This window comes from Myotis yumanensis, unplaced genomic scaffold, assembly GCF_028538775.1.
Source record: "Myotis yumanensis isolate MYYU_CA2020_CCGP unplaced genomic scaffold, mMyoYum1.0.hap1 SCAF_18, whole genome shotgun sequence".
Taxonomy (NCBI): domain Eukaryota; kingdom Metazoa; phylum Chordata; class Mammalia; order Chiroptera; family Vespertilionidae; genus Myotis; species Myotis yumanensis.
Genome location: NW_027223769.1, coordinates 28218400 through 28245859, shown reverse-complemented (window position 1 = coordinate 28245859; position 27460 = coordinate 28218400). Strand labels below are relative to the sequence as shown.

The 27460-nt window shown below is 54.3% G+C and overlaps 2 protein-coding genes across 6 annotated transcripts in view; one reads left to right on the top strand and one right to left on the bottom strand.

Moving 5' to 3' along the window:
- ZDHHC1 (zinc finger DHHC-type containing 1) overlaps nucleotides 1-9289 on the bottom strand; it is a 20087-nt gene extending 10798 nt beyond the window's left edge. For 2 of the 3 annotated variants that reach the window (XM_070398519.1, XM_070398517.1), the window contains exons 1-3: nucleotides 9014-9289; nucleotides 2747-2793; nucleotides 1244-1486 (exon numbers count right to left, since the gene is read on the bottom strand). In XM_070398519.1, the coding sequence (XP_070254620.1) occupies nucleotides 1244-1486; nucleotides 2747-2755 (252 nt within the window). In that variant the 5' untranslated portion in view covers nucleotides 2756-2793; nucleotides 9014-9289. The remainder of the gene's footprint in view (nucleotides 1-1243; nucleotides 1487-2746; nucleotides 2794-9013) is intronic. The other variant, XM_070398518.1, reaches the window with a different exon arrangement.
- On the top strand, nucleotides 8816-27460 carry HSD11B2 (hydroxysteroid 11-beta dehydrogenase 2). 3 transcript variants are annotated; one of them, XM_070398522.1, is made up of 6 exons: nucleotides 8816-8986; nucleotides 16567-16650; nucleotides 25662-25851; nucleotides 25962-26147; nucleotides 26251-26388; nucleotides 26541-27460. In XM_070398522.1, the coding sequence occupies exons 1-6, from the start codon at nucleotides 8831-8833 to the stop codon at nucleotides 26954-26956; spliced, it is 1170 nt and encodes a 389-aa protein (XP_070254623.1). In that variant the 5' UTR covers nucleotides 8816-8830; the 3' UTR covers nucleotides 26957-27460. The 3 variants fall into 3 exon arrangements, with proteins under 3 accessions (XP_070254623.1, XP_070254624.1, XP_070254621.1); XM_070398523.1 differs by lacking the exons at nucleotides 8816-8986; nucleotides 16567-16650 and adding an exon at nucleotides 17099-17180 and having other exon boundaries at nucleotides 25639-25851; XM_070398520.1 differs by lacking the exons at nucleotides 8816-8986; nucleotides 16567-16650 and adding an exon at nucleotides 22014-22394 and having other exon boundaries at nucleotides 25639-25851.

Here is a 27460-nt window from a genome sequence, read left to right as displayed (position 1 = left end):
TCTCCACACACTTGCCATTGTCACTCACCAGCCCAGGGCTCTGGGATTTCCCTTATGGCTAATGCATTCTGGTGCTCCTTGTTCCCACCCTGGGAAGCAGGCAGAGGAGGAGGCTGAGAGCTGGAGCTGGCAGAAGTCCTTATGTAGCCCTTAAAGGGCTGAGCTGGGACCAAGCTCCACTGCTGACTCTATGTCCAAGGAGGCATAGAGTTCATCCCTGATAACCTCCTGCAGCTCACCCTAGCCCTCCTTCCCTGAAAGGCCCAAGGGATCATCGCCATGAAGCACACACACCAGGCACACTCGCAGGGCCCCCTCTGGACAGGAGCACACGGCCGCTGGCTGCACTCCAATCTCAGCCTTGCAGCCACGGCCTCTGCTCCTGGGGTTGTGGTCAGAGCTGCTGCGGTCACTCCACTAGGCCCTTGCAAGTTTGTGTTTGTCACTGTTCTCAGGAGCCTCCAGGGCATCTCTGATCCCTCCTCTCGACAATCCAACCTCTCCCTAAAAGGGCATGTTTACAAAGTCAGTGAGCTCCTAAACCAGTGGTTCTCAACCTTCCTAATGCCGCGACCCTTTAATACAGTTCCTCATGTTGTGGTGACCCCCAATTTCATTGTTACAAATTGAACATAATTAAAGCATAGTGATTAATCACAAAAACAATATGTAATTATATATGTGTTTTCCGGTGGTCTTAGGCGACCCCTGTGAAAGGGTCGTTCGACCCCCAAAGGGGTCGCGACCCACAGGTTGAGAACCACTGTCCTAAACAGTCCTGGGACCGCATCATAATCTGTCCAAAATAAAACCACATTTTAAATGTACCAAAACCTTACTATGTAAAAGAATTCTACCATGACTCTTCTTGAAAAGTGAAAAATTCTTTCATAAGTGGAATAATTACTCTCTCATTTATCCCTTGTTGAGCTCTGGACACAATTAGCTTAAAGAGAGCTTTTGAGCGGTACCCTGGTTGAGAGGCTCCCTCTGTGTGGGCCTTTATATGCTCCAAGGTACTTCAGGTCTGTCAGCTCACTGCATCAGGCAGAGGGGGCAGAGGGGGCAGAGGGGGCAGAGGGAGGTTGGAGGTCAGGCAGGCAGGCAGCTGGTCTCTCCCAGGGAAGAAACGGGTCTCCCTGCGCTCTCTGAGGCTCTGGAACCCATCTTCAGGCCTCTGCCATGTCCTCCATCTACTGCCCCTACAAATCCATGAATCAGCCCCACATTTTCCCAAGGATACAGCATAGCCAGCAGGCACCCAGTGGTGAGGCAGGAGGGGAACAAGGACCCCAAAGCCGATCACTGCGAAGAAGAGGTACAGCAGCCAGGCCACAATCTGGAGCGGGTGCGGGGGCCAGCTCCACCCATTCCGGCGGGACCGCTGGCCCTGCAGCTCCGGGGAGGGTCCGCTGGCCTGTGCGGGTGCTGTCCACACACTCTTCTCAGGCGCTGTCTTGTTGGAGGGCTTGTTGCAGATGTTCATCTCCAGAGGGAGAAAGAGTAGAGAGAGCATTAGCCTGAGGAGGTCCAGGCTGGACCCAGAGCCCACGCATGCAGCCAGGTTTCAGCAGGAGGTAAGCAGGCTGGGGCACTAAGCCACCTCCCAGCTACTCTGCAGGGCGACCGGCGCCCCAGCATGATGAAGTCAGTGGGGGAGGCTGGTGTGGAGTGCTGGTCTCAAAGCCCCAGAGCCAGCTTTGGCCCTGGCCTTGGCCAGTACAAGGTAGGAGGGCCCAGGGTTTATTCAGGACAGTGTGGCTGCCTGTTACTCAAAGTGTTCTGTCTCCACAGCCATCAGTGTTAAACCCAATAAGACATGTTCTCATCTGGGAACAATATCTGGCTGGGCCAGACCGATGAGAACACATGCTGATTCTGTTACGATTAGTCACCTCTGTCCTGTGGCCCAAATGCAAGTGTCAGAGAGGGGCCCCTTACCGTTTGCTAAGGGAAACAGGAGCGGAGCTGTGTGGAAGGGGGATCTAGCCTCTGGTCCTAGTAAGCATGTACTCCCTTTAGGACTGGGGGAGGGCCTTGAACATTCTCCCCTGTGCCTCGGAAGCTGCCTGAGGCTTCTTGGCTGGGGAGGAGCCAGCCCACGAGAGAAGGAGGATTCCTCCTTGTTCCCCCCAGAAGAGTAAATGACCATGTTTCTCTAAGTAAAATCTGGGCCTGGTGCACTGAGAACAGACAAGTGGGCTGACCTGAGGGGGCTCAGGGAAAATGAGGGCTTGACCAGAGCCTGCCACCAGATGGCAGCATGCCCCCATCCCGCCAGCCTTGGGTCCAAGAGCTGGCCTAAGGGCCAAAGTCACCAGCCTGGCAGACAGGGTGGGCCTGTGCTAGCTTCTGGGCCGGAGGTGGAAACAGAGCCTGGGCAGGCAGCACCAGACTTGGGGAGACAGGCCAACCGGGAGCTCTTGGTGGGAAGGCAGGGCGTTGGGGACAAACCCTGGCAGCTGCACTTTCAGGAGTCCATGCCCGTGGGCCTTCCTCACTTCTCAGCCCAACAAAATGTTCCTTGACCTTTAGAGCCCACTGACAGCATCTCCTCCGCCAGGGGTACCCCAAGTCAGGGAGCTCATGCTCAGTCTTTACTGGGCAAGTTGCTGCCACTTGGAACACTCTGCCACCCTCCCCATATCCATTTGCCCGTTACCCCAGCTTCCCCCAAGGACAGTAAATGTGTGTGACTCATTCACCTCTGCTCCCCACATCCCCTCCCCCAGCACCCAGAGCGTACCTTGTACATAGAAAGTACTCAGTAAATGTTTGCTGACTTGAGAACATCTGAAATAAAAGGAAATGTGGGCATGGTAAATGGTGTGGAACCTGGTCCACCCAAAGCCATCTGTCCCACTCTGCCCTGCCTTCAATCTGCACAGCCTCCAGGCACCCACAACTCCCCTGTTTTGCACAGGCACAGCGCACCCAAACCTGCCCGCACCCTCACCTGCCCCGCCCCAGCTGCCCCTGCCCACTGGCTATTACCCTGACTGCGGAACATTTGCACTTACTCACTCTGCCCTTCATCCCGCCTGAGACTCAGAGCCTCCTGGAAGCTAAGCCTGGCATATCTGAAGACAACTCTGAGTAGCCTCACTCAAAGCTAAATGATATAACCCTAGTTTTCTTCCAGGGACTCTAATGGAGTCCTTTGTCTTCAATAAGAAGCAGCAAAAGGTGAAAAAAGAGTTCCAGCTTTGGAGGAAACAGATCTAGGTTCGAGTCCTGGCTCTGCACTTACTAGCTGATTGGCCTGAGTTCCTTCATCTGAAAACGGGTTAGGGTTGCCTACCTAGGGCTGTGTATAGATCAGCGACACTGTAGGTAAACCTGACATATGAATGCTCCCTAAAAGATAGGCACCATAATTACCCTTAAAATAGCCCTCTGGGCAGGTGATCCTCATCTTTCCAGACTGAGGCTACTACATCTGATATTCTAGGAGGTTTATGTCCAAAGTGATGGGGTTGGCTGATGTTGCTTTCTTATGTCAATGGTCCCAAGGAACACAGTGTCTTAAGAGCTGGGCCACTGGATCGCCATGTAACCTCACCTTCCATCAGAAGTGACATCACTTTATTTTGGATGTCCCCAGAGGTAGCAAATCTTTGTCCTTGATTTTTGGAAACAGTCTATGGTCACCATGTCAAGCCCTGTGAATACAGTTTAGCTGGGTGGTTCTGCTCAGGGTAGGGGACAAATCCCTGTGGCTTGCACATCGCTTCTCCAGTCACATCATCACCAGGGCAATGACTTTGAAGGGAACCCATGAATTGGAATCCCTAAGTCCTGGCTTTCCTTTTGCCTCATCACATCATATATATATATATATATATTTTTTTTTTTTTTTTAGAGAGAGAGGGAGAGGGATAGAGAGAGAGAAACATCAATGAGATGAGAGAGAAACATCGATGCCCCCCTCTGGGTACGGAGCCTGCAACCGGAACATGTGCCCTGACCGGGAACCTCTTAGTTCCTGGGTTGACACTCAACCTCTGAGCCACACCAGCCAGGCTGCCTCATCACATCTTAACAGCCCTACACCTGAGGGCCTTTCTAAAGAAAGCAGCGGAGGCACACTGCTGACATGCCCCACTGCCCACAGTGGACTAGCAGTGGCTGCAGGCACCCCTAGCCCCAGTGCAGCCCAGATACCTGATGGGGGAGGAGTCACCATCTGGGGCCAGAAGCCGATACAAACAGCCTTTCGGGTGGCTCTGACTCCAAACCAGGTACTCTTAACCCAGAGAAATACCACTGATGGTAGTGCATGAGGGGACAGTGCTATGAGGTCGAAGTCCCTTGAAGCAGTGGCAGCATTCTAGAGTAGATACCTCAGCTTGTCAGAAGACATGCCAGTTGGCCCAAGGCATAAGTTCTTAACTGATGATATTTTCCCTCACAGAGTTGACCACATTCTTTTGGCCTAAAAAAAATTTGATTAAAAAGATTGGGAGGGCCTTGGCCTGTGTGGTTCAGTTGGTTGGAACGTCATCCCGTATACCAAAAGGTTACAGGTTCAATTCCTGGTCAGGGCACATACCTAGATTACAGGTTCATCCCCGGTCAGGACACATACGGGAGGCAACCAATAAATGTTTCTCTCTCACATTGATGTTTCTCTTTCTTTCTCTCTCTCCATTCCCCCCTCTCTAAAACAAACAAACAAACAAAAACATGTCCTCAGTTTAAAGAAGACTGGGAGGTCAGAGAGAATCCCAGATGGGCCTCAAGCCTTGATGGGACCAGGCCCGGGACTTCACTGGCTGTCCCACCCCCTCTCAGCACTGCTCTTGGAGGCCAGATTGAAAGATCCATGGCTCTGCTCCTGGACGACGTGGAGTGTCACCTCTTGCCCTTCTGGCCTCACTAGGCTGCCATGTGAGTGGCCAGCTTGTCACTCACACCTTGGCCCAGTCAGTGCTTATTGGGGCCCAGGCCCCTGTGTGCACTGAGGATGTAAACACAAAATGAGACCAGGCGCCTGCCCTCAGGGGCTTGCTTTCTGGGGGCCCACACAGACCCAGACAGACATCAGAACAATGGGTGAATGGGTGTGTTTGCAGCTTTGCAAGGGCCATCCGTTCAGTGTGACAGAACACAGGGTGGATGGGTGGGAGCAGGAGTGAGGCAGGCAGTGGAGAGAGAGATGAGCCATGGGAGCTGCAGGGTTAGATCATAGGAAGTGAAGTGAGAAAGCTTGGGCATTGTTGAAAGAGCCACAGGAAGTCACAGGAAGTTTAAAGCAGGGGAGTGACAGAAAGGTGATAGGGGCTTTGGAAAGCTTTCACATCACAGTGGGGAAGCGAGCATGATCAAGAGAGGAAAGGGTTGGGGGGGGGTAGGGGGGCACTGACACTACAGCAGCTCAGCCGCCCTGTACTTTGGGAGGAGATGGTCAAGAGGTGGAGGTCAAGCCCACAAGCTCCCCCTGCCCACCGAATGCTCCCCACTGCATCTTTGGTGGGCTGAGATAGGGAGGCCTTGACAAATGATCCTTCATGTATCTTCTGCTGCCACAGAACAAACCAAGAGTCAAGCTGGCAGAGACAGAGGCAAGAGGCCCCATGGAGTGTCAGAGCCAAAGGCAGCTGCCACCTTGGTAAGCTAAGGATCCCCTGGCTTCTAAGGCGACTAGAGGGGCTGTGCAGGCCCCTGCCTTGCTCCAACAAGGTGAAGCCCATTGCCAGGATGACAATATAATCTGTTCTTGTTAACATTCACCTGCTAAAAGCCTAAAATAGCATTTTCCAAATAAGGTTAGGCTACCTCAATTTATTTAAATGAGGAAATCTTAACATTTCAAGTTCTTATTACAAGAACTGTGGAACATGAAACTAAGGGTAAAATAATTGCATGACTGATCCACTTCCCTCTTGTCCACCTCTGCTCCTATGAAAAAAATATTTAGGGATGTGATTCTGAGATTCGTGCATGCATGGCGTTGTCCAAAGAACCAAGGTGAGGAGGAAAGTGCCAGCCCTGGAGAGGGCATTCCTGGATTCCTGCAAGATGGTTAAGATCTCAGGAAAGAATCAACTCAATTACTAAAGAGGGTGTGTGGAGAGAGGCCATGGACTGGGAGGGTCAGAGGAGAGGCTTGGGGATCCAGACACCTGAGCCACCAATGCGGCAGGGGGGGGGGGGGGGGGGGGTTGCAGATTGGAGCAAGGGATGAGGGCTAAGCCCAGAGTCTGAGCCTGGTTCTGGTAGCTGTACTGCCGCTCACAGATTGAGGGACCCAGGTAGGAGGTGCAAATTTCATAAAGCCACCTCTTTGGGTCTCTCCTTCATTCACCTTTCAAACAAATTAGCTGGAAGGCAATCTGGCCACGCTGCCAAGCTTTAGAACACATATACCCTTAGGCCCACATTCCATTTCTAGGTACTTATCATATATATATATATATGTATATATATATATATATTCACAAAGTACACAAAGATACACACAGTCTTGTTTGTAATAATAAAGGACAAAAGCAATATGAACAAACTATGGCACATTCACACAATGGAATGCTATTCAATGTCAAAAACAAGGAGGGCGGAAATGACAGGTCAATGGAAAAGCAAGATGTATGATGGCTGTAGAGAGTGCCACCATGTGAGCAAAAACCAAGGCAGGTGGACAGACATCTGTGTTCCCATGTGGATGGGTTGTCTCAGGAAGGAAACACAAGAGAGCAAACACGGGGCAGCCTTCGGGAACGGGACCTCGTGGCGAGGAGTGAGACAGAGATGTGCTTTTACTGCGTATGCCTTGGTGCTGTAGGAACTGTGTTCTTGTTTTTACTGTGTGCATGTACTGCTTTTAGAAAAAAAAAAACAACCCTGTTAAATAATAAATAATTGAGCAGTGTCACCTCTTGCCCTTCCGGCCCCACTAGGCTGCCGTGTGGACCAAATGTGCTCACGTGAGCCGGAGCCCTGTACCATGCCAGACAAACAAGGAACTCCTGCCTGCCAACCGTGCAGCAAGAGAGCTCCGTTTTAGTTCAGGGCCTTCTCCGTCTCAAGAGCAGTTCTGACTCGCTCAGCTGCAGGGCTGTGAGGAAGAGCCGCAGGGCTCCCTACGAGCTGTGGGGGTCTTGTCCAAGCCAGAACCAGGCAACCAGAGGGACAGGAGCTGCTGGGCAGGACCTTGCTCCCGTCCTTGGCCTAGGGCAGCTCAGCTCCTTGTGACTCCTGAACCCAAAGCGAAGGAACACACCACAGAAATGTTTTGCTCCCAGTCATCTTTTATTTTGACTAGAGGATTTATGGTTGCCGTGCGAGTGACTTTCTACGGATACTTATAAATAAGTTATCTGTTTTTTCCCCAGGATCTGCTTTTAAAATAATTTGCAACAAGATTTAACAGATGCCCAATTTGACCATTTAAAGGAGGACATGGTGCACACTGTATTACAGTGTAAAAAGTCTTTTAAAAGAACTTCTAGTGGCAAGTTCTTTGTTTATTAAAATTCCCCACAGGTACCAGAGAAGTCTCTGGCCTTAAAATCCTGGGAAGTGACTAAGAGATGCACATCACAACAATTCCCAGAAAATAAACTGGAACTTCAGGCCGTTCTGGTAGACCTCTCAGGCCCTGGCCTGATAAGGCTGGGCTCCTCGCATAAACAAAGCGCCGAGGTCTGATGCGAGGTCAAGAGAAGCTTGACCTCGGCCATTCCTGAGCAGATGTGGTCTGCAAACATTTTGTGTCATTCTCCTCCCGGAGCAACCAACCGCTGCAAACTGGGATTCAAGTTCAGCCAAGGAACTGGGACAAGGAGGAGGGAGCAGTAACATGAAGCAGGAATGAGGCCAATGAGCGGAGGCCAGGGCTGTTGATTTTAACCAGGAAATCGATTCCCATGATTGTGGGAGTAAGCCTCCAGGAACACCCACCAAGAAACGGTCATTAAGAACAAAGTTTTGACAGAACAAAGTCAGAAAAACAAAACTGGCTCATTAAGCACCAGTGTTGCTTTTATTCCGTCTCATGAAGGTTGTGTTTATAAACCCGTCTCCAGCAGCGAACCACCAGCTAGTCCCACAACAGCAGGGACCACCCTTCTCCCGGGTCTGAACCCGGCTCTCCTTCCATAAGGGAAGTGAAGCCACTTCTTACCGTCGCTGCCGCCATCGCCCTCACCTAGGCCTCCACCATCGACCCCCTCCAGTGTTTTGATGAGAAGAACCACCACCAGCACTCAGAGGGCAGGCACTTCTTCTGCGCCAGGCGCTGCTGCCAGCGCTTCCCTGGCCTCCGAGGTGGCTGGCCCCTCGCTTTCTCCCTTAGAAACAACATGAGGGCAACTCGCCCCCCTCCCGGGTGCGGGCCCCGAGACTCAGTGCGTCTGGCGGCGCAGTGCCACTGGCGGGACGAGGCCGACCCTCGGCTGACTTCCCGGTGCCCTGTCGCCACACTGCCCACCGCACCCGGGGGAAGGCGAGCTTTTCAAAACGGGAAACGACGTCAAAAACGCTTCGATGGTGTCCTCCTGCTGCTGGGATGGCGTTAAACTCCCCCCGCGTTTCTCAAGGCTCCCTCGCCCTTTCTGATCCTTCATTGCACTTGGCTTTTCCCTCTTCCAGAAACTCCCCTCCCCTGTTCGCAACGCCGGCCCCTTTTCAACCTCAGGCCTCAGCCTCAGCGTCTCCTCCGACCGCAGACCCGGCCCCGCCGCCTCCCGCGCGCTCACCTCCAGGGCGCACATCCCCACCTGAACCCACTTCCGCCCCCGCCCGCCCCCGCCCCCGCCCCGCAACAGCCCGTGGAGATTGGCTGTCAGGAGCCCCCGGGGCCCCGCCCCTGGCACACAGTAGGCTCTCAATGCGCATCTGTGAACCTGATGAAGAAAAACGGGAAGGCAGCCTCCGCGCTCAGACGCGTCCCCGGAGCCCAGGCCGCGGGGTTCTAGGCCGAGGCGAGCGCAGAACCCGGCTGCGGGGCGGCAGCGCGACCCGGTGGCCGAGGCCAGGCTTCGAGGTGAGAACCGCGGCGGTAGCTCCTCACCTGCGCGTCGCGGCGGCCTCGCCAAGGTCACTCGGCGGCTCAGCCCTCGCCCGGCCGTCCACCCTCCCCGGGGCGGCCGCGCTTCAGACCCTCGCGGTCGGGATGGCCCCTGGGACCCGGCGGCGCCGCACCCCCGAGCGGAGCCCCATCCCGGGCTGCGCGGCGGCGATTAGGCCGGCGAGTCCTCGGGCTCGGGCTCGGGCTCGGGCTCCCGCGGGCTGGCGGTACAGCCGGGCCAGGCCGAGACGGGCTGGGCCTCGTCCGGCGCTGGACCCGTTCCCCTGGCAACGGCGCGGGCTACGGCGCCCCACAGCGGCCAAACCGCGCTGCGTCACTTCGCGCCGGCAGCCCGGGAGCTGTGGCTCGAGGACCCCTTGGCGCCCCGGCCGGCCCGTTCCCCGCTCCTCCACAGCCTTTCTCCTGGAAAAGTCGTCCCCCGCCATCCCAACCCACACCTTGTCTTCTCGAAACCCTAACTTGTTCCAAAAGCGCCCGCTTCCAGTTTCTCCCGAGACCACCGTCCTCGGGGAGATTCCTGCACATTTTAATGAGCGTATGTGCAGGGCACCGGACATACGGTGGGGAACACCCATGAGGTCCCTGCTCTTCATGGAGATTCCAGGCGAAGGGGAAGACAGAGCTAGACAAATAAGTATGCCGGAGCTCCATAATATAAAGGGTGAAATACAAGAGCTTAAAACAGTGGTTCTCAACCTTGGCTGCACATTAGAATCACCTGGGAATCTTGTTAAAATCCTGATTTCTGGGCCTCATCCTCCGGAAGTTCTGTTTCTTTGTTACTAATGATGAGGCCCAGAAATCAGGTTTTAACAAGACTCCCAGGTGATTCTAATGTGCAGCCAAGGTTGAGGACCACTGGCTTAAAATACGTTGTGCAGAGTATCTTCTTTCTTTATTTCCTGTAAATCAAGCATAAATCCTTCTGGGAGCCCTCATCTTCCAGCCTGGTGGGAAATTTAACCTTGGTCTCCACTGAGCTCCTCTTACCCAGGTTATTCCCTGGACCAGGATCTCCTACAGCCACAGTCTGAAAAGCATCCTGTGGTCCCGAGTCCTCTCTAGCACTGACGCCATAGCCACTGTCCTATCCAAAAGGACTTTGAGGTTTAGGCTCTGCTTCCCCGGGGCTGACACAGGACAGGCGCCGGCGTCCTCTGTTCCAGGGCCTGCAGACTCTCTTCTCTTTCCCCACCTGGGGAACCTCCCTGTGGACCTGGTTTCCCTGAAAGCTCTCCCCTTTTCCTTGGGGATACTCAGAATGGACTCGCCCATGAACTCGGGCTTTCTTTCTTTTTTTAAAGAGAGGAAAGGAGAGGGGAAGAGAAACATCAATGTGAGAGTGAAACATCTATCGGCTGCATCCTGTACGCCACCTCACCAGGGATTGAACCCGCAAACTGGGCATGTGCCCTGACTGGGAATTGAACCTGAAGGGGCAGTGCTCCAACCAACTGAGCCATACCGCCCAGGGCTATCTCTATGACATAGTCTTGTTTCCAGGCTGATAAACTCAAACTTGATGTGGAATAAAAATCAGTAGTCTCGGGGGTGGGGGGCGGTAATGAGGGGATAAGGACACATATGTAATACCTTAATTAACCCCTAGAGTGCCGGGGAGCATGATTGCCCGCCTCCTGTCTTTCGCCAAAAGTGCCGGAAGCGCTATCAAAGCTTCGAAATGGCGTCCAGTTCTAAGTCTGCTTTTATTAGTGATGATGATATTGCTAAATATGTCAGTGTAGTAAAGGTTTCCTTAAGTTTTTGAATATGTAACTTCATTTACTTGCGATTCATAATTTTTTTCCTAAACTGTAAAATCAGCAAAAATGCCTTGGCAATTTTAGCATAGTTCCTAGGATATTGGTTGGCACTCAAAGGGTTAAGAAAAAAAAGAATTCTTAGTACCGCCAACTGTTATTTTCAGAGAATATGTTTTGTCCATTAATAATATTTGAGAAGGAATGATTATTCTTTTTAATGAATAAATGATTATCATTGCTTGTGCAATGTTCTTACATTTTCACACACACAAAAGAAAAATCAATAGTCTCAGAAATACAAGATGGCCTCTCAACTCTTATCTGGAATAGAACTTAGGGTCAAACAGAGATGGTAACCCAGAAATCAAGGTGGAGAATAAGCCCGTGTATGCCCACAGGGAGAGAAGGCCGCAAGAGTCACAGCTCTCTAGACTCTGGGTCCACCTGCCTCCTAGGCACCTCTCCGGAATGTTCCATGGATATCTAGATGCAGCACGTCCCTACATGCCTCTCTGTCCTCGCCACAAACCTGCTTTTCCCCTTGGGCCCTCCGACGGGCACTGCCATCTACACAGTCTCCTCCTAGTCCTTGCCCATCTAACCCCACAGTTCCCAGGACCAGGCAGTCCTCCCTCTGAAGCATGTCCTGTGTTCATTCTTTCCACTCCATTCCTGCCCAGACCACCAGCATCTTCCTTACTGTCTCTGCAGCAGCCTCTGGTCTGGTCTCCCTAACATCAACCTGCCTGCTTCCAGTCCATCCTTCTCCTAGCTCCCAGACTTGCCATTCTTTCTCTTAATTTGTTAAAGTGGGTGTAGTCCCACTTTAACAAATTAAGTCCCCAAAATAGCAGCCCCCAAAGATGTCCACATCCTAATATCTGGAACCTATGAATATGTTACCTTATATGGCAAAGGGGACTTTGCAGATATGATTAAGGATCTTGAGATGCAAGATTCTCCACATACATTCTGTGTGATGACAAGAGCCCTTATAAGAGGGAGAAGGTCAGAGAGGGAGATGTGACGCTGAAAGCAAAAGTCAGATAAATTTGCCTGGTTTGGCTCAGTGGGTAGAGTGTCGGCTCACGGACTGAGGGGTCTCAGGTTCAATTCTGGTAAAGGGCATGTACCTTGGTTGCAGACTGGATCCCCAGTGCCGGTCAGGGCATGTGCGGGAGGTAACCGGTCGATGTGTCTCTCTCATCGATGTTTTTCTCTCTGTCTCTCCCCCTCCCTTCCAACCTCTCTAAAAATCAATGGAAAAGCCAAAACCGGTTTGGCTCAGTGGATAGAGCGTCGGCCTGCGGACTGAAGGGTCCCAGGTTCGATTCCGGTCAAGGGCATGTACCTGGGTTGTGGGCACATCCCCAGTGGGAGATGTGCAGGAGGCAGCTGATCGATGTTTCTCTCCCATCGATGTTTCTGACTATCTATCTCTCTCCCTTCCTCTCTGTAAAAAATCAATAAAATATATTTTAAAAAAAAATCAATGGAAAAATATCCTTGGGTGAGGATTAACAACAACAACAAAAAAGTTAGATAAGTTTGAAGATACTACACTGCTGGCTTTGAAGATGGAGGAAGAAGCCATGCGCCAAGGAATGTAGGGGCCTCAGAAGCTGGGAAAGGCAATAAAACATACTCTCCTAGAACCTCCAGAAGGAACCCATCTGCTGACATCTTGACTTTAGCCCAGGGAGACCCATTTCAAGCTCCTGCCCTCCAGAACTTTAAGATAATAAATTTGTGTTGTTTCAAGCCACTGAATTTGTGGCGATTTGTTATAGCAGCAACAGGAAACTAGTACAGTAGGTTTCAGATAGGGTTAAGTACACATACATTAACCAATGAAAGCTGTTTCATTTGAAACAAAAATCCAACTGACAGCTCAGACTCCCTTGATGTGTGTCTGAGTGACTCCAAGTCAGGCTTTCTGAGGACACCCTGACAGCTTTTTCATTTTAAATTTGCTTGAGGCATGGGCAGTTTGATGGTAATCTTCTGAGTTTGTCATCATCATGTGGCTTCCCATCCAGAGCCTGACACTGCCCAGGGCATCACTTCCGAAGGGGCCACATGTTGCCTGCTCCCCGGCAGGCAGAGGGTAGAAATCTTCCTAACCTGAACACATCACCTAATCAGTCTTCTGTTTAAGATAATGCGGGGTTTCCTTTGTCTTTAGACAAAGCATGGCTCCCAGTAGCCGTGCTCAGCAAACTCCTGTTCATCTCCTCGTCCCTGTGCCCAGTGAGGCTTGTGCAACTCCTGGAACCTGCAGATTCAGTCCCACCCCCAGGCCTTTTCCCACAGGGTTCCCATTATTTGAAGTGTTGTTACAGCTCCTCCCACCCGCTTTGTACAATTTCTTTGAAAATGTGACACATTTTTCTGGAACAGAAGTCAGTCAGCCCCTTGAGCAGGACTTGTTCCTGCCTATGATCTACAAGGCAGGTCTGCCCAGGGTTCACAGGGAGAAAAGCTCAACTGTAATTGGGAATGCTTATGCACACACACGTGTGAGAAGATCCTAAGCCAGCTTACGCGGCTCCAAAAAAAATGCCAGAAAACACTCCTGGGCTGCAGCCGGTGGCCTGTCCTTAGGGCCAACGCGTACTCAGGCTTCCTGGGACTTGTCACTTGTCCCCGGGCAGGTCAGTGGTTATTTGTTTCGACCCCAGTTCTGCCAGTCGCCAGCTGGGCAAATTCCTTAACCCCCCTAAATCTCAGTATGCTCCTGTGTGAAATGGAGGTAACAATAGCTACTGCATAGGGCTGAAAGTGTGGTCAGGCCTATAAACGCACAGAGTACTCAGTTGGTAGTAGACACTGATACACATAATCGAAACCTTTTTTGTCTTTCTACCAGGAATGATGCTAACCATTTCATCAGCTAATAGAATGACATGTTCATGATCAGATTAACCTGGGTGGGACGTGGTCAGCCACAGCTCTTGCTTGCCGAGTCCACTTCATCTGGGTCACGGTACCCTTTCCAATGGGCCCTGGATGACTCAGCCCATCCACTTGGCGCGTCCCCATGACCACCAGCAGCTCTTGCCCCAGCAAGCACCGAGGCCTCTGACTGGTCTTTCTGCTTCCATTGTGGGCTCCCACACTGTCAGTCCATTCTCCTCACAGCTTGTGGCCGTCTTTTTTTTTTTTTTTTTTTAAGCCAAGCTGATTCTTTTACTTCCTGCTTACAATGCTCAGTGACTCTTCCCTGCTCCCCCAGGGAGTGGTATTTCTATATCCCATAAAATTAGCATCAAAACCTCCTCCGCACGACAGCCTCCAAGACCTCCTTTGCTCCGTGGCTCTGGCTGACCCCTGCAGCTTCGATGGCCTCCCTTTCCTCAAAGGACCAGGCTCCCTCTCTGTAGGGCCTTTGCACGTGACGATCTCCCTACCTGGAACATCACTTTCTCGGGGAAAGCTTTCTCTGGCCCTCAGAACAGAGGAAGCATTGCTGCCATCGCACCATGGGACGCTGCTTTCTAGTTCCTTCCGTCCATGGCTCCTTGAGTGTGGGGTGATCTGATTAGGGGCTGTCCCTCCAGCCAGCCAGAGAGCCCACAGAGGAGGAATGATGTTTTTTCTAGCTCACCATGGCTTCCCTAGCACAGAGCCTGGAACAGAGGAAGGAAGGAGGAAAGGAAAGAACAAAGGAAAGGAGTGTGCTATTTATAGGAATTCTTGTGTGAGGCCCGTTGTAAAGTAAATACCACTCCTTGAATTATTTTTGGTGTAAAATGACTTTCCTATATTACCATCCCTTGGTAGTAAATCTATTTTTTCCATGTCCCTCGTAAAGTTGTTTTTCATTTGCTACTTTCAAGACATTTTCCTCCCATTAATTTTTCCTTGTTAAGTGGTTTTTATGACCGCTCTGTGCTGTAAGAAAGAACTGCCGCTCAGTGTTTAGAATATTCTCCCAGCTTCCTTGGTGGGAAGGCTCTGGCAGCTTTCCCACTGTTGACTATAACCAGTGCCGTTGGGAACACCATGTCACCCCTCCAGAACTCTCTGGGATCTAGATAAAACCTATTCTGTATCTCCAGTTGGGAACAAGGTGTTTGGAAACAGCACCTTATGCAACAGAGCTGCCACAGGGCCATCCCTTGGAGGCAAACAAAAAACAAAAAAATCATGGCATATGGAAAATGTGTCTGCGGAGTCCTAGGGACCAAAGACTTGAAGGCTTGGCTGCCAGTAATTCAGTTTTTTATTTTATGTTTCTTGGACAACCGAAGGCTTATATTTACCACATGTGTCACCTGAGATGCAGCAAGGGTGGAAAAAGGTACCCTGGGCCCGTGAGGTCAAACCTGCCCTTTTTGCAAACGACCTCCACCCGGCCCCGCACGTGCTCCTGCGGGCGGGGTGTTTCCACCGCTTGCTCATTTCTATGGGGAAAGGGTACCTGCATCAAAGCTGTTGGCTGTTCCTACTTTATCTCAAAAATGCACAGGGCTGGGACACCTGCATTTTTCCTCGAATACTTTAAAGCAAATTATATGCGGGAACTTCTCAGGCCTGCTCCCTGTGGAATTTCCTTTGTTCCTAGCTCTGAAACCTTATGTAACCTGACACAATTATCTGAAAAGGCTCGGAATCCAAAAGCACAGTGCTCTGAGCTGGGGATGAAGGTCGGAGCTGGAAGAGAAAGGCTCTCCCCTGCCTGGGGACTGGGTCAGACTTTCACCACGACAATGCCCCGTTCACGTTCCAAAGAAAAAGGCGAAGCCCCTGGCGCCCTGACCGTGGGCACACTTGCTTCATCTCTCTGAACAAGGAACCTCTTAACGAGGTGTTCGAGGGACATTACAAAGCCCTCGACCTGGCTGGCAGTTAAAAATATTTTGATAACCACCTTGAACCACTGGCCCATTTCGGGGTGGGGGGTGGGGGGTGGGGTGGGAGTAACCCCTTCCACTGACTCAAAAATCCACCCGTTCTGAGAGTTGGAGGCTCCTGCCGGTAGTTAGTGCTGCAAATGGTTGTGTATGTGGGGGGTCTGGAATCCACATTTTTTCACCAAGTGGTTGGTCCAGGTGATTCTGACTCAAGCCACAGCCCAGGACCCAAATCAGGAGATGACCCCGTTCCCGAGAGCCCCTGGGCCTAGAAGCTTCTTTCTCTCCTTTTGTTTTCACGTTAGAAACCCCAGCCCTGCTCACTATTACATCTCAGTATCGAGGGACCTCCAAGGAGAATAGGCACCACTCATAGGTGGCTGGCTTTTCAAGGAATTTGCGGGAGAACATTTTAGGCCAGGCTGTGAACAAAAACCCCTTCCATCTGGTTTCAGTTTATTTAAAAAAACAACACACACAGGCCTCCCCACCAGCAATCAGAAAACAGCCACAGCTTCCCCGCGCCTGGTATTAGCCACCAGGGGTGGGGCTGAGTTATGTATATGCAAATAAATTAAACCAGTCAGCCAACATCAACTAATTTTTGTATCTTTTGCAGTTGTTCTGCCAAGAAAAGGCCTGGATTGGGGGTGATAGGAGCTGTAAGGAAGCACGTTTTGGAATTAGTTTGAACCACTTGCCTTAATTCTACTGTTGGGAGACATGTTTCTAATCCGGAAGCAAATTTTAAAAGGTTGATGGGCTTTTGCCTGGGTATTGCCTACTGCACCATGCCAACCTCCGAGGCGGAAGGCCGGGGGGTAGTGCTGCCTGTGGTTAGGAACGTAGTGTCTGGGGGGCTGTGTGACGCAGGGCATGCCGTTTAACCTCTCTGAATTTGTTTTCTTCTTTATAGGAAGGGGATTTCCAGGTGCGCAGCCCAGATGGGGAGCCTTGGAAAATGTGGAGGGTGTTCAGTTCATGCCCAGGGCACGAGGAGGTGAGTCAGCTATCTCCCAGGCTCCCAGGCCATGTGAGTGATGTGCTAGTACCTGCTTCATAGTGATGATGTGAGAATAGCATAAGTAAATAAAGTACGAGCGAGCTGGACACAAGGACTGGCATACAGCAAACACAGTAAATATAACAGAGGATTATGAATAGCTCAAAGCCACACGGCAAGATCCAAGAAGGCCGGTGAGTCAGCCGAACTCTCCCTGCAAATGTTCCCAGCCGAGGCTTGCCTTTCCCTGGGGCTGGTCCCGAAAACCCTTTGGGACACTTTATCTTTGTGCTTCCCAACTTAGGGCCCTAACACCCAAACACCTGCCTCCAATTCTGGAGGCAAAATAAAAATTCAGAGGAGGGTACCACACAGTTTGAAAACACGAGTGATGCCCCTGCAACTCACTTTCCCCTCTCCCAGGTAACCGAAGGGCCTGGTTTCCAAGTGCACAGCCTGGATGGGCTACCTCGGAAAATGGGGAGAGGGTTCAGTTCACGCCCAGGGCACGAGGAGTCCCAGGCCATGTGAGTGATGTGCTAGGAACCACACGCTTCCAGCTACCTCTGGGCAGAACCCTTGCAGGTCTGCAAGCACCTCGGGCTCGGTTTGTCCAAAATAGACCTTGCTTCTGTCCCCTGGCCGGCATGCAGCAACAGGACTCCCAGCCTCCACTCTTCCCCTGCCCCCAGATCCATTCCCTGGCCAACTGGAACAGGGATCTCATTTGCTCAAGACCATCACCAGTTCTCTCCCTCATCGTGAAGTCTAGGAGGCCCTGCGCTAACACCTGAATTTGAATCTTGCCGCTGGTCCAAGATTCAAACTCAAGTGCACCTGAGCTTGAGACCTTGAGCAATTTTCTTAGCCGCAGGAAGCCTCAGATTCGTTGAAAGTAAAATTGTAATAATGCTGCCTGCTACAGAGGGCTAGTATGAGGCTTTGCACCCAAGCAAGGGCTGGGACAGAGCATTGGTTTGGAGGCCAGTGCAGGGAATGCAGAGGAAGGGTCATGGGGGTGGGGGTGGGGGGCTGCTGTCAGAACTAGGGAAGATGATGAGACCATCTTGGGCCTGCTGAGCGTGAGGGGCCTATGGGTATCCAAGGGAGGCCTCTCGGGGCAGCTGGACGTTGGGCCTGGAGTCAAGAGTGAGGAGGCCTTGGCTGGAAAGGAGTGTGGGAGTCACCAGCATGAGAGTGGGAAGATGAGCTCATGCTGAGGGAGGGGTCCCCACAGCCAGAGGTTCACCCAGAGAAAGAGAAGCTCCAGAAGGGGAGTCAGAGGGGTAGGGGGGCGCCCGAGGGAGAAAGGGGCTGGGGCATGAGGACTGCCACAGGGCAGAGGCTTCAAGGAAGCCAAGTTAACTGAAAGCAGAGATGTGTCCAGGGTATTTGGGGACTAAAATGGCATTCACTGGTGACCTTTGGTGAGGTCAGGAGGGGAAGCTGACTCCGAGCTAGACTGGGGGAGGGGAGAGTGGGGATGGTGATTGCAGGCGATTTTAGAGAAACGTGGCTGAGAATGGGGGCGGGGTGTGTGTGAGAACAATGCGTGCGGAAAGGGGTAGAGGATTGAGGTGAAAGAAGTTCTTTTTTTTTTTTTTAATTCTCACCCGAGGATATTTTTCCATTGATTTTTAGAGAGTGCAGAAGGAAGGGGGTGGGGGCTGCGGGGGGCGGGGGGGGAACATTGATGGGAGAGAGACACACCGATTGTTGCCTCCCACATGCACCCTGATCTGGGCAGAGGATCTAGCCTGCAACCTAGGCACATGCCCTTGACCAGGAATGGAACCTGTCTAACCACCGAGCCAAACTGGCCAGGATGAAAGAAATTCTTTTTTAAAAATATATTTCTTTATTGATTTCAGAGAGAAAGGGAGGAGAGAGAGATAGAAACATCAATGATGAGAGAGAATCATTGTTCGGCTGCCTCCTGCTTGCCCCGCACTGAGAATCGAGCCCTCAACCCAGGCATGTGCCCTTGGCCGGAATCGAACCCAGGACCCTTCAGGTCCGCAGGCTGATGCTTTATCCACTGAGCCAAGCCGGCTAGGGCAAGACATTCTTTATTGTAGTTGGTTACCAGTGGGAGAGGCCAGAGCCCGAGTGTGCTGCTGTGGGGAAGGGGCCAGTGGTTAGCACTCATATCCACGGTGCCCAGCACAGGGCCTAACACACAGAGGGAACTCAATGGAAGAGTGCTGTCTTTGAGGATGGGATTCAGAACCAGGGGGAGAGACTGGCCATTGGGGCCCTCTGCATTATGCCAGGAGGGAAGGGTGATGGGGTACCAGGGGTGAGCAGAGTGCAGGGCAGGGCCTTCCCGGGACTCTGCTGCCTCCTCCAAGCTGGCCACAGAGGGAGGAAGAGTGTTTAACTTCAGAAACCCTGCTGTGCAATCGGGAGACAGAGCCTGAGCTCTTGAAGACTGCCACCTGGCACCCCATACTCAGCACTTTGGTTCCCCATCCTCAAATCCAGCAGCCTTCACTTTATCCCCTTCAGAGCCACGCCCTCCCCCCAAGGCCAGCAGATGGTGCCAGTGAGCTGCTGGATTCAGCTGGAGCCAACCGGAGCCAGCCCTGGCCCCCCACCTACTCTGTGGCCCTCCAGAGCCCTGGGCATGCTAAGCGTTTGGCTCACCAGGTTTCTGACCAAGGGTGAGGGTGGGGGGCAGGACTAAGAACGAAGGGAGGCTATGGGCTGAGGGCTGAGGGGTGGAGTGACTCAGGGGCTCTTCTCCTTCTGGTTGCCCTTCATTCCTTTGCCCCTGCCAGGCCCTGCCTTATCTGCTGGGGCTCCTGCCCCCTTCCCTTCTCTTCCCTGGAGGCCCCTGCCAACCCAGACTCCTGGGTCTGGCAGAGGCTGGTTCTCTGCCCCTGGGCAGGCACAACCTGGCACCAGTTCTCAGACAGGGCTGGGCCAGCCACTCCCAGCCATGACTGCCCAAACCACCTTCATTCTACTTCTAGAACATCTCCACCTGATGAGGGGTAAGGGGTCAGTTTACCCCCGAGGAGGTCACAGGGGGCTGAAGCATAAATCCTGGGAAGCATAAATCCTGAAAATTATATATATATAATTTTCACATGTGGCAGATCATCTAGTCCCACAAGACCCAAGCCACACAAGATTAAAAGTTCTGTCCAAGGGGGCAGTGTCCCAGAAGCTGAGCCAGAAACACCCTCTCCCTGTCCTAGTCCTAGCCAATTTCTACTTTACAGTGAAAGACAATTCCCCACACCCCCTCTCAGCAGGTCCTTTGCCCCATTCCAGGCTTCCCAATGAGTCAGGATCTTTCATGCTTCCTTCCCAGGACAGTGTAGGATCCTGTTTCTTAGTCTCTGTTCATCTTGCTTTCCCACTTCTACCTCCCTACTTGTCAACTCCTGCTTTTGGCAATGCTGGTACTACTTATTATGTGGCCTTGACCTTGAAGGTTGCCTGGGATCCACCTCACCCTCTCCTCCATTCCCTCTCTCCAACCCTAAAGGGAAGCCTTTATGGACTAAAGCTGAAGAGACTGCAGCCAGGCTCAGTAGGGTGACTAGAACTGGGATGTGTGTGTGTGGAGGCGGGGTGTCCCACCAGTCCAGGTGTACAGCTCAGATCAGGGAGCCACGCCAAGGGTGCTGTGCCTACCTCTGGGTCTGGGCCATAGATTCAGGGTAACAGGAGTCAGCAGGTTTTGGGGGGGTGGGGGGATGTTTCCCTGAGTTTCCAAAGGATGACCCAGACCAAGGAAGAAAGAGTTACTGGAAACACATCAATATATACAAATGTCCTCACAGACACAGCGTCGGCACAGGGAGAGACGGTCCATATGTGCATAGACAAGCCATGGAGCCCATGAACTTGAGTGTATATAAATACAGGCACACAAGGTCATGCACCCAAGGTCCGGCACCACACCCTCTCCAAGCAAGTCCTGCCTCACAGGGCCAGGGCCGATCTGTCATCTGTACTTATAGGAGAAATAAGGGGGGCACTGCACTGCTCTGGGCAGGAAATGGATCCTCACCCAAAGCCTGTCCCTTAGGTGGGTCTGGCTCCCAGCCCCTCACTGAGATCCCCCTGGCCCACAGGGGTCACGCCTGGGTGGCAGAAAAGGCTTTTGAGAAGGCATATCTTGGCACAGCCTGGGCACCTAAAATATAGAAGGGGCGACAGAGCTCAGAGGGGTCCACGACCTTCCAGGACCTAGTGTGGGCATGGATGAGACACTGGGCAAGCCTGGAAGCCCACAGGAAGCCCAGAGAGAGCCCCTCTGCCATGGGCTGCGCCTACTGCCTTCAGCACAGGGCCTGGCAGCCAGGTACTGGCACCAACTCCTAATGCCTGGCAGAGCCCTGGCATGAATGCCAAACACAAGGTGCCAGACACGGGGGTGGGCAGGGTGGGGGGCCGCCAGGCCACACACAAACACAAGCCTTCATACACACAGGAAGGGAAATGCACCCACACTCACATCACTTATTTTATCCCCTGGGGAGTCATGGGAACAGGGCAGGCAACACCCTGTCCTGGAGGCTGCCCTCACTGACTCCCCAGGTGTCCCCACTGGCCTGGCTCTTGGAGTCCCTGGGGCGGGAGGGTGGGCTGGAGCTAATGGGAGGCCTCGTAGCCCCCGATGACTCCCATTCTTCTCCCCGCTCTGTCCCCCCAGCAACCCCGCACATGTGAACTTGTGGCAGGAGGAGGAGGAGATGGTGCATCCCCAGGGCTGGGAGGGGAAGGCAGAGCAAGGACTTCCAAGAACCGGGTGATTATCCTGCTTCCCCCAGTCCCCGCCCCAAGCCGGTTTTGTGGCCCCAAACAGCTTCGGTGTGAGTGCGCGTCAGGGCGTGTGCGATGGCCCTGCGGGAGTGCGGCGGCGGCGGCGGCGGCGGCGGCGGCGGCGGCCGGGCAGAGCGGGCGGGTTCCCCGTGGTGATCCGGCCCCGGCGGCGGCGGCGGCGGCGAGCTGTCCGTGTTGGGCGCTCGGAAGGGAGGTTGTGCGTGTCCTCAGGTGTCCCAAGCAAGTGTGAGCTGTGTTCGCCTGGGAGCGGCGGCTCCGAGGCCGGGGAGCGTGTGTGGGGCGCAGGCGGGAGCGGGTGCGGACCCCTGGGGCTAGCGGACCGGCCCGCTCCCGGACACGGCCCGCGTCGAGGCGTCTCCTTCTCCAGCAGCAACTTTGGAACTTTGTTCCGGCTTCTTCGAAAGCAGTTCTGGCTGCGGGGGCGGGGCGGAGGCGGGGGCACCTGCCCGGCGCGGGGTGCCAGGAGCGATGGAGGTGCCCCGCCCCCCGCCCCCGCCCCGCCTTCTCCCCGCCCCCAGGGCTCTTTATATGCTCGGCCCGAGGGCGAACCAAGCAAGCGAGTACTCCTCCGTTCCCCGGTCCGTTTTCTGCTGCACCCCGCGCCCCGGCCCCGAGTTCCTACCCCCGACCCCCAGCTCAGCCACCGGCCCGGCCCGCCCCAGCCCAGCCAGCAGCCATGGAGCGTTGGCCTTGGCCGTCGGGCGGTGCCTGGCTGCTCGTAGCTGCCCGAGCGCTGCTGCAGCTACTGCGCGCCGACCTGCGTCTGGGCCGCCCGCTGTTGGCGGCGCTGGCGCTGTTGGCCGCGCTCGACTGGCTGTGCCAGCGCCTGCTGCCCCCGCTGGCTGCACTCGCCGTGCTGGCCGCTGCCGGCTGGATCGCATTGTCCTGCCTGGCGCGCCCGCCACGCCTGCCCGTGGCCACTCGCGCGGTGCTCATCACCGGTGAGTGCGCGGGGCGCGGAGCGTGGGGATTCCAGGCTGTAGGGCGGGACCAGACTCCCAGAGGACTCCCGTGGGCACGCCAAGGCAAGGAAGGCACCCAGCGCAGGAGTAGGAGAGTCCCCTTCCCCTGGGTGCAGGGAGCGAACCAAGTAGGAAGCAAAGCACCGCCTCAAGTCTTGGTTAACTACCTGCAGCTGCGGGAGGGTTGGACCGAAGATGAGGCGGGGAGTGGGCAGGTGCGCTGGGGAACTGATGGCTGAGAGAGTCTCCTGGAGTTTGGGGTTTGTGCTTGGCCCCTCCCCAAGAGAGCAATCTCTGAGGGGCTTAAGTGGATGGTCGTCCCTTGAACGCTGCCTGACATCCCCATGTGGGATGCCTCATCTCTTCCCTGAGGCCAGAGAAAGGCTCTTAGGTGGGCAGTTGGGACCCTCACCACTCACTTGGCCGGTGCCCTTGGAATCCAGAAAAGCCTGAGGTCATCATGAGAAACAGCTGGGCATTCAGGCGCCTCTCAGGTCCAGCTGACCACCCTCAAACTCCTGAGAGAGGGTCTAGTCTGCACCCCAACCCCCATTCCTCCTGGTCCTTTGTGCCCAGGAACGAGGCCTTAGAGAGTTGGGCTCAGGTGCCTCTGGCTGCCCGGCTGAGCTCCCTTTGTCTGGAACAGGGAATAAATCTGTCACCAGATCGAGGGAAGGGAAAGGGGGGCTGAGGCCCGGCCGGAAGTGAGGAGGGGGAGAAAGGCCAGGGGCACTGGCTCTGTTGTATGGGGGGAGGGCAGCCTACTCTCTCCCCCACTCCCATGGCTTTGGACAGATGCTCAGGGCTCTGCCTTTACATTGGACTTGGGTCGGGGGTTCAGCCACCAGACTGGCTTCTCTGAGATCTCAGTCCAGTAGGGGGCCCTGCATGATCAGATGGAGCTCGGAGAACTTCTCAGAGGAGGCCATCCTTGAGCTGGGCCTCAGAGGATGGGTGGAGATAGGTGGAGTATGGAGGTGTTTTGTGTGAGACAAAGGGTGTGGAACAAAGGCTTCAGGCAGGAATGAGCATGGTCTGGATAGGGGACAATCCAGAATCAGTTTGGCTGCTGGGATGTGGTGGGGCCTTGAATGCTGAGCAAGAATCCAGACTGTGCCCAGACGGGGTGAGGGTGGCACGAGGACTTCGGGCTTCAAGCAAAGAGAGTGGAGAGAGAGCAGGGCTCGGGCTGGACGGGGGAGACCTGAGTTCAGGGTGCAGTGTAAAGACTCGGGGGGTCCTACTTCCAGGGTTTGAGGAAGAAAGATGACAGACCCTCCTGGACGAAGTAGGGACTAGATTGTGATCTGCCCCCAGAGACCGGCCAGCTCCCCTCCTGCCTTCTAATTTTTGAGCTTTCTCAACAGGACCCAGGCCATTGGCAAGTACTAGGTCTTTCCTGAGATCTCACCTCAGGCTTTGCTTGCTTCTACCAGTAGCCTTGAGTCTGAGTGGCAGCTGTGAGGAGGGATGCCTTCTGTGACTGGGCTCCCCCCCCACCCCCCGCCCTCTGGTTGCAAAGCCCCACAATGGGGGAGGGAAGAGGTCTGTCCATCCCAACCCATCTAAACATCAGATCAGAGGCTCCACATCTCCCAGTGCCCCAAACTCGGAGGCCCTTCATCACCTGTGAGATCAGTTGGGGACCAGGTCCTGCCCCACCTGCCAGAGCTGCCACCTACCCCTCCCTGAGAATGTCCCCGAGAATCCTGGCCAAAGCTACTGAGCAGCTCAGCCCTGGGGTCAGGGTTTGGGCTGAGTGGCTGGGTACCTCGAGTGCATATTTGTGCACAGATGGGTGGCAGGGTCTCATGGGAGTGAGCCAGTGTGTTGCTCACAGTTCACTGCAGGTAGGTTGGAGGTATGTACAGGTATGTGTGTGCAGGTGAGTAAGATGAGGTGCAAGGTGTCATTAACTGTGCTGGGAGGCCCAGTTTTCTTGTGAAGAACTGTCTGCTCTGGGGTGGGGTTGGAGTGAGGGTGTTGCTTAGGCAAATGGACACACACATGCTCATTCCCCTGCCCAGCTAGACTTGCCCAGGAAGGGCCCTCCCTACCCCCGCCCCAGCCTGGACTGGCTGGCAGGCCCCCAGCCACACAAAGCCCAGCTCAAGGCCCCCTGCCCAGCTGTGTTGTCTGCCTCGTGGCAGGGAGGGGGTGCAGAGCTGTCCTGAAACAGGAAAGCAGAGCAGCTTTGCAGCTTCTGCTCAGGGGGGAGGCAAGTGAGGAACCTGGATCAGAATGGGAACAATCAAGGAAGCAGGGGCTTATCGGACCCCCACGCTGTCTCTGCCTGGTGGTTTCTCTCTACATACCAAAGACAGGAAGTTATGTCTCCAAGAGTGGTAACTGACCTCAGGTCACACTTGGTGGGTTTGGGAAGGGATTAAAATGCAGGTCTGTTCTCCTCTCCATCCATCATTGTCCCTGTCCTGGGGGCAAGTGGTCTGGAGCTGAGAATGCTTCACTGTTGCCACTGATTGAAATTCCAAGGGTGGGGGTCAGGGGTGAGTTGGGGATGGGCCTCCCGCTTGCCTGGAACAACAGGAGGGGGCGTTGAGGTTGGGAAGGCAGGTTGGGCAGAGCCTGGAGGATGGGAGCAGAGGGCTTGGGCTTCATCCCACTCCCTGTGGGAGTCTTGGGAAGGTTTTCTCAGCAGAGTTATATTGTCATTTTTGGAAAGATCTTTACGGCTGCTTAGGAATTAAGATGGGACAGGACTAAAGAGGCGGCTGCTTCAGTGTCCAGGTAGGAAGAAGCCTGGGCAAGGGCAGCCAGAAAGAAAGGGAGGCTGTGCAGTAACACTGACCATTTGAGCAGAAACTTGGTATCAAGCAAGCAGAAGGACACGAGGACTGCGACTGGGTCTCAGGCTGACCTGGGATAGAGTCCCCACCTTACTGTGCTGGCTGAGTGACTTTGGGAAGCAACTTAGCAATACTAGGTCTCAGTTTCCTCATCTGTAAAGTGGGGCTCATAAGCCATGATCGATGGGGTTGCTATGGGGAGTCAGGGAGATGACAGCTGTGAAAGGGTTGATGCTCAAGTGCTCAGCCAGGGGGCAAAGCCTGCCAGAGATGGGCCTAAGAGAGGAGGGAGGGCTGCTGACTGCTGGTAGGTTGGGTGTCAGGCCTGGATCCCATCTGGTCCCTGGTGATCCTGGGGTTGTCTCAAGCCGGACTAGGCCACAGTGGGAGTTCACTGGCTACCCTGCCCTGGCCAGGCTGTGACTCTGGTTTTGGCAAGGAGGCGGCCAAGAAGCTAGATGCCATGGGCTTCAGGGTGCTGGCCACTGTGTTGGACTTGAATAGCCCCGGCGCCCTAGAGCTGCGTGCCTGCTGTTCCCCTCACCTAAAGCTGCTGCAGATGGACCTGACCAAGCCAGGCGACATCAGCCGCGTACTGGAGTTCACCAAGGCCCATACCACCAGCACAGGTCAGTGGGCGGCTCCCGGAGAAGTGTGGCAGGGTGGATGTGAAGGGGCAGGGATTGTAGGTTTGCTGCTGGGCTGACCCATCATTTCCCTCCCTGCTCCACGCCCTCAGGCTTGTGGGGCCTGGTCAACAATGCAGGCTTCAATGACATAGTGGCCGATGCGGAGCTGGCTCCACTGGCCACATTCCGCAGCTGCATGGAGGTGAACTTCTTTGGCACACTGCAGCTCACCAAGGGCCTCTTGCCACTTTTGCGCCGTTCCAGGGGCCGTATTGTGACCCTGGGCAGCCCGGCAGGTGAGTGCATTCCCACACTGCAGCGAAAAAGGAGCCCCTCCGTGGGGAGGGATGTGGGAGTCACCAGCCCAGGCTGAGCTCCCCCCCCCCAATCCATCCCCAGGAGACATGCCATATCCATGCTTGGGGGCCTATGGGACTTCCAAAGCAGCTGTGGTGCTGCTCATGGACACTTTCAACTGTGAACTTCTGCCCTGGGGCGTCAAGGTCAGCGTCATCCAACCTGGCTGCTTCAAGACAGGTGAGGGTCAGGGTTGGGGGGCAGGTCACAGTCTGGGGCTGGAAGAGGGGTGACTGTGGGGCCAGGGACTGGTTGGAATGGGCGTGGCTTTGGCAGGAAGTGGGTCACTGGTGAGTTGGCTTCCCTAGCTGATTTTATTACTTTTTCTCCAGAGTCAGTAAAAAACGTGAGCAACTGGGAGCGGCGGAAACGGCTGCTGCTGACCAGCCTGCCCCAAGAGCTGCTGCAGGCCTATGGAGAGGACTACATCGAGCACACACACGGGCAGTTCCTGCACTCGCTGAGCCTGGCACTGCCCGACCTCAGCCCGGTTGTAGATGCCATCATCGATGCACTGCTGGCAGCTCATCCGCCAAGCCGCTATTACCCGGGCCGCGGTGTGGGCCTCATGTACTTCATCCACTACTACCTGCCCGAGGGCCTGCGGCGCCGCTTCCTGCAAGCCTTCTTCATCAGCCCCTGTCTGCCAAGTGCACTGCGGCCTGGCAAGCCTGGCTCTACGCCCACCCAGGATGCTGCCCAAGACCCAGACCCAAGCCCAGGCCCTTCCCCCACAGTGGCCCAATGAGCAGTGTGCATCTCTGGTCTCGGCTATTCCAGCAGAGGATGTCCCATGAGCCCTGGGGCCTCCCCTGGGCGTTGTGACCGAGTCTGTCCTAGAGCCTGACCTCAAGGGCCCTAGCCCACCCACTGCCGATCCCCAGGTGAACCACTGGGCCTCTCTACTGCTTCATGAGCCCAAACGGGGAGCACACGGCTCGCCCTGCAGCTTGGAAAACCCAGCTGGATGGGGAGTTCAGTGCAAGATGTAGCTGTAGCCTTTGACAGATTCCCATAGTCAGTGCCTCTGCAAACTAAGTGACAGGGTAGGTTGGGGACCCCCCTCAGGTTATTTCTCAGCACGAGGCCTCAGTGCTGCGATTCAAAGGGTAAATCCCAACTGTTTCTTGACTGGCTCAAGAATTAGGGCCCTGACCACCCACCCCAAGCCCCAGGGAGGCTGCACATTCTACTTGCCCGATTGCCATTTTTAAATAAATGTCTATTTCTCCTAGAATGGGGGAGACCTGTG

Bases quoted from the DNA above. Each gene is read 5' to 3' on its own strand.
- HSD11B2 (XM_070398520.1), top strand. From the start codon at position 22,130: ATGGAGCGTTGGCCTTGGCCGTCGGGCGGTGCCTGGCTGCTCGTAGCT. The intron at 22,395-25,638 runs GTGAGTGCGCGG...TGCCCTGGCCAG, and splicing joins TCGCGCGGTGCTCATCACCG to GCTGTGACTCTGGTTTTGGC. The intron at 26,148-26,250 runs GTGAGTGCATTC...ATCCATCCCCAG, and splicing joins GACCCTGGGCAGCCCGGCAG to GAGACATGCCATATCCATGC.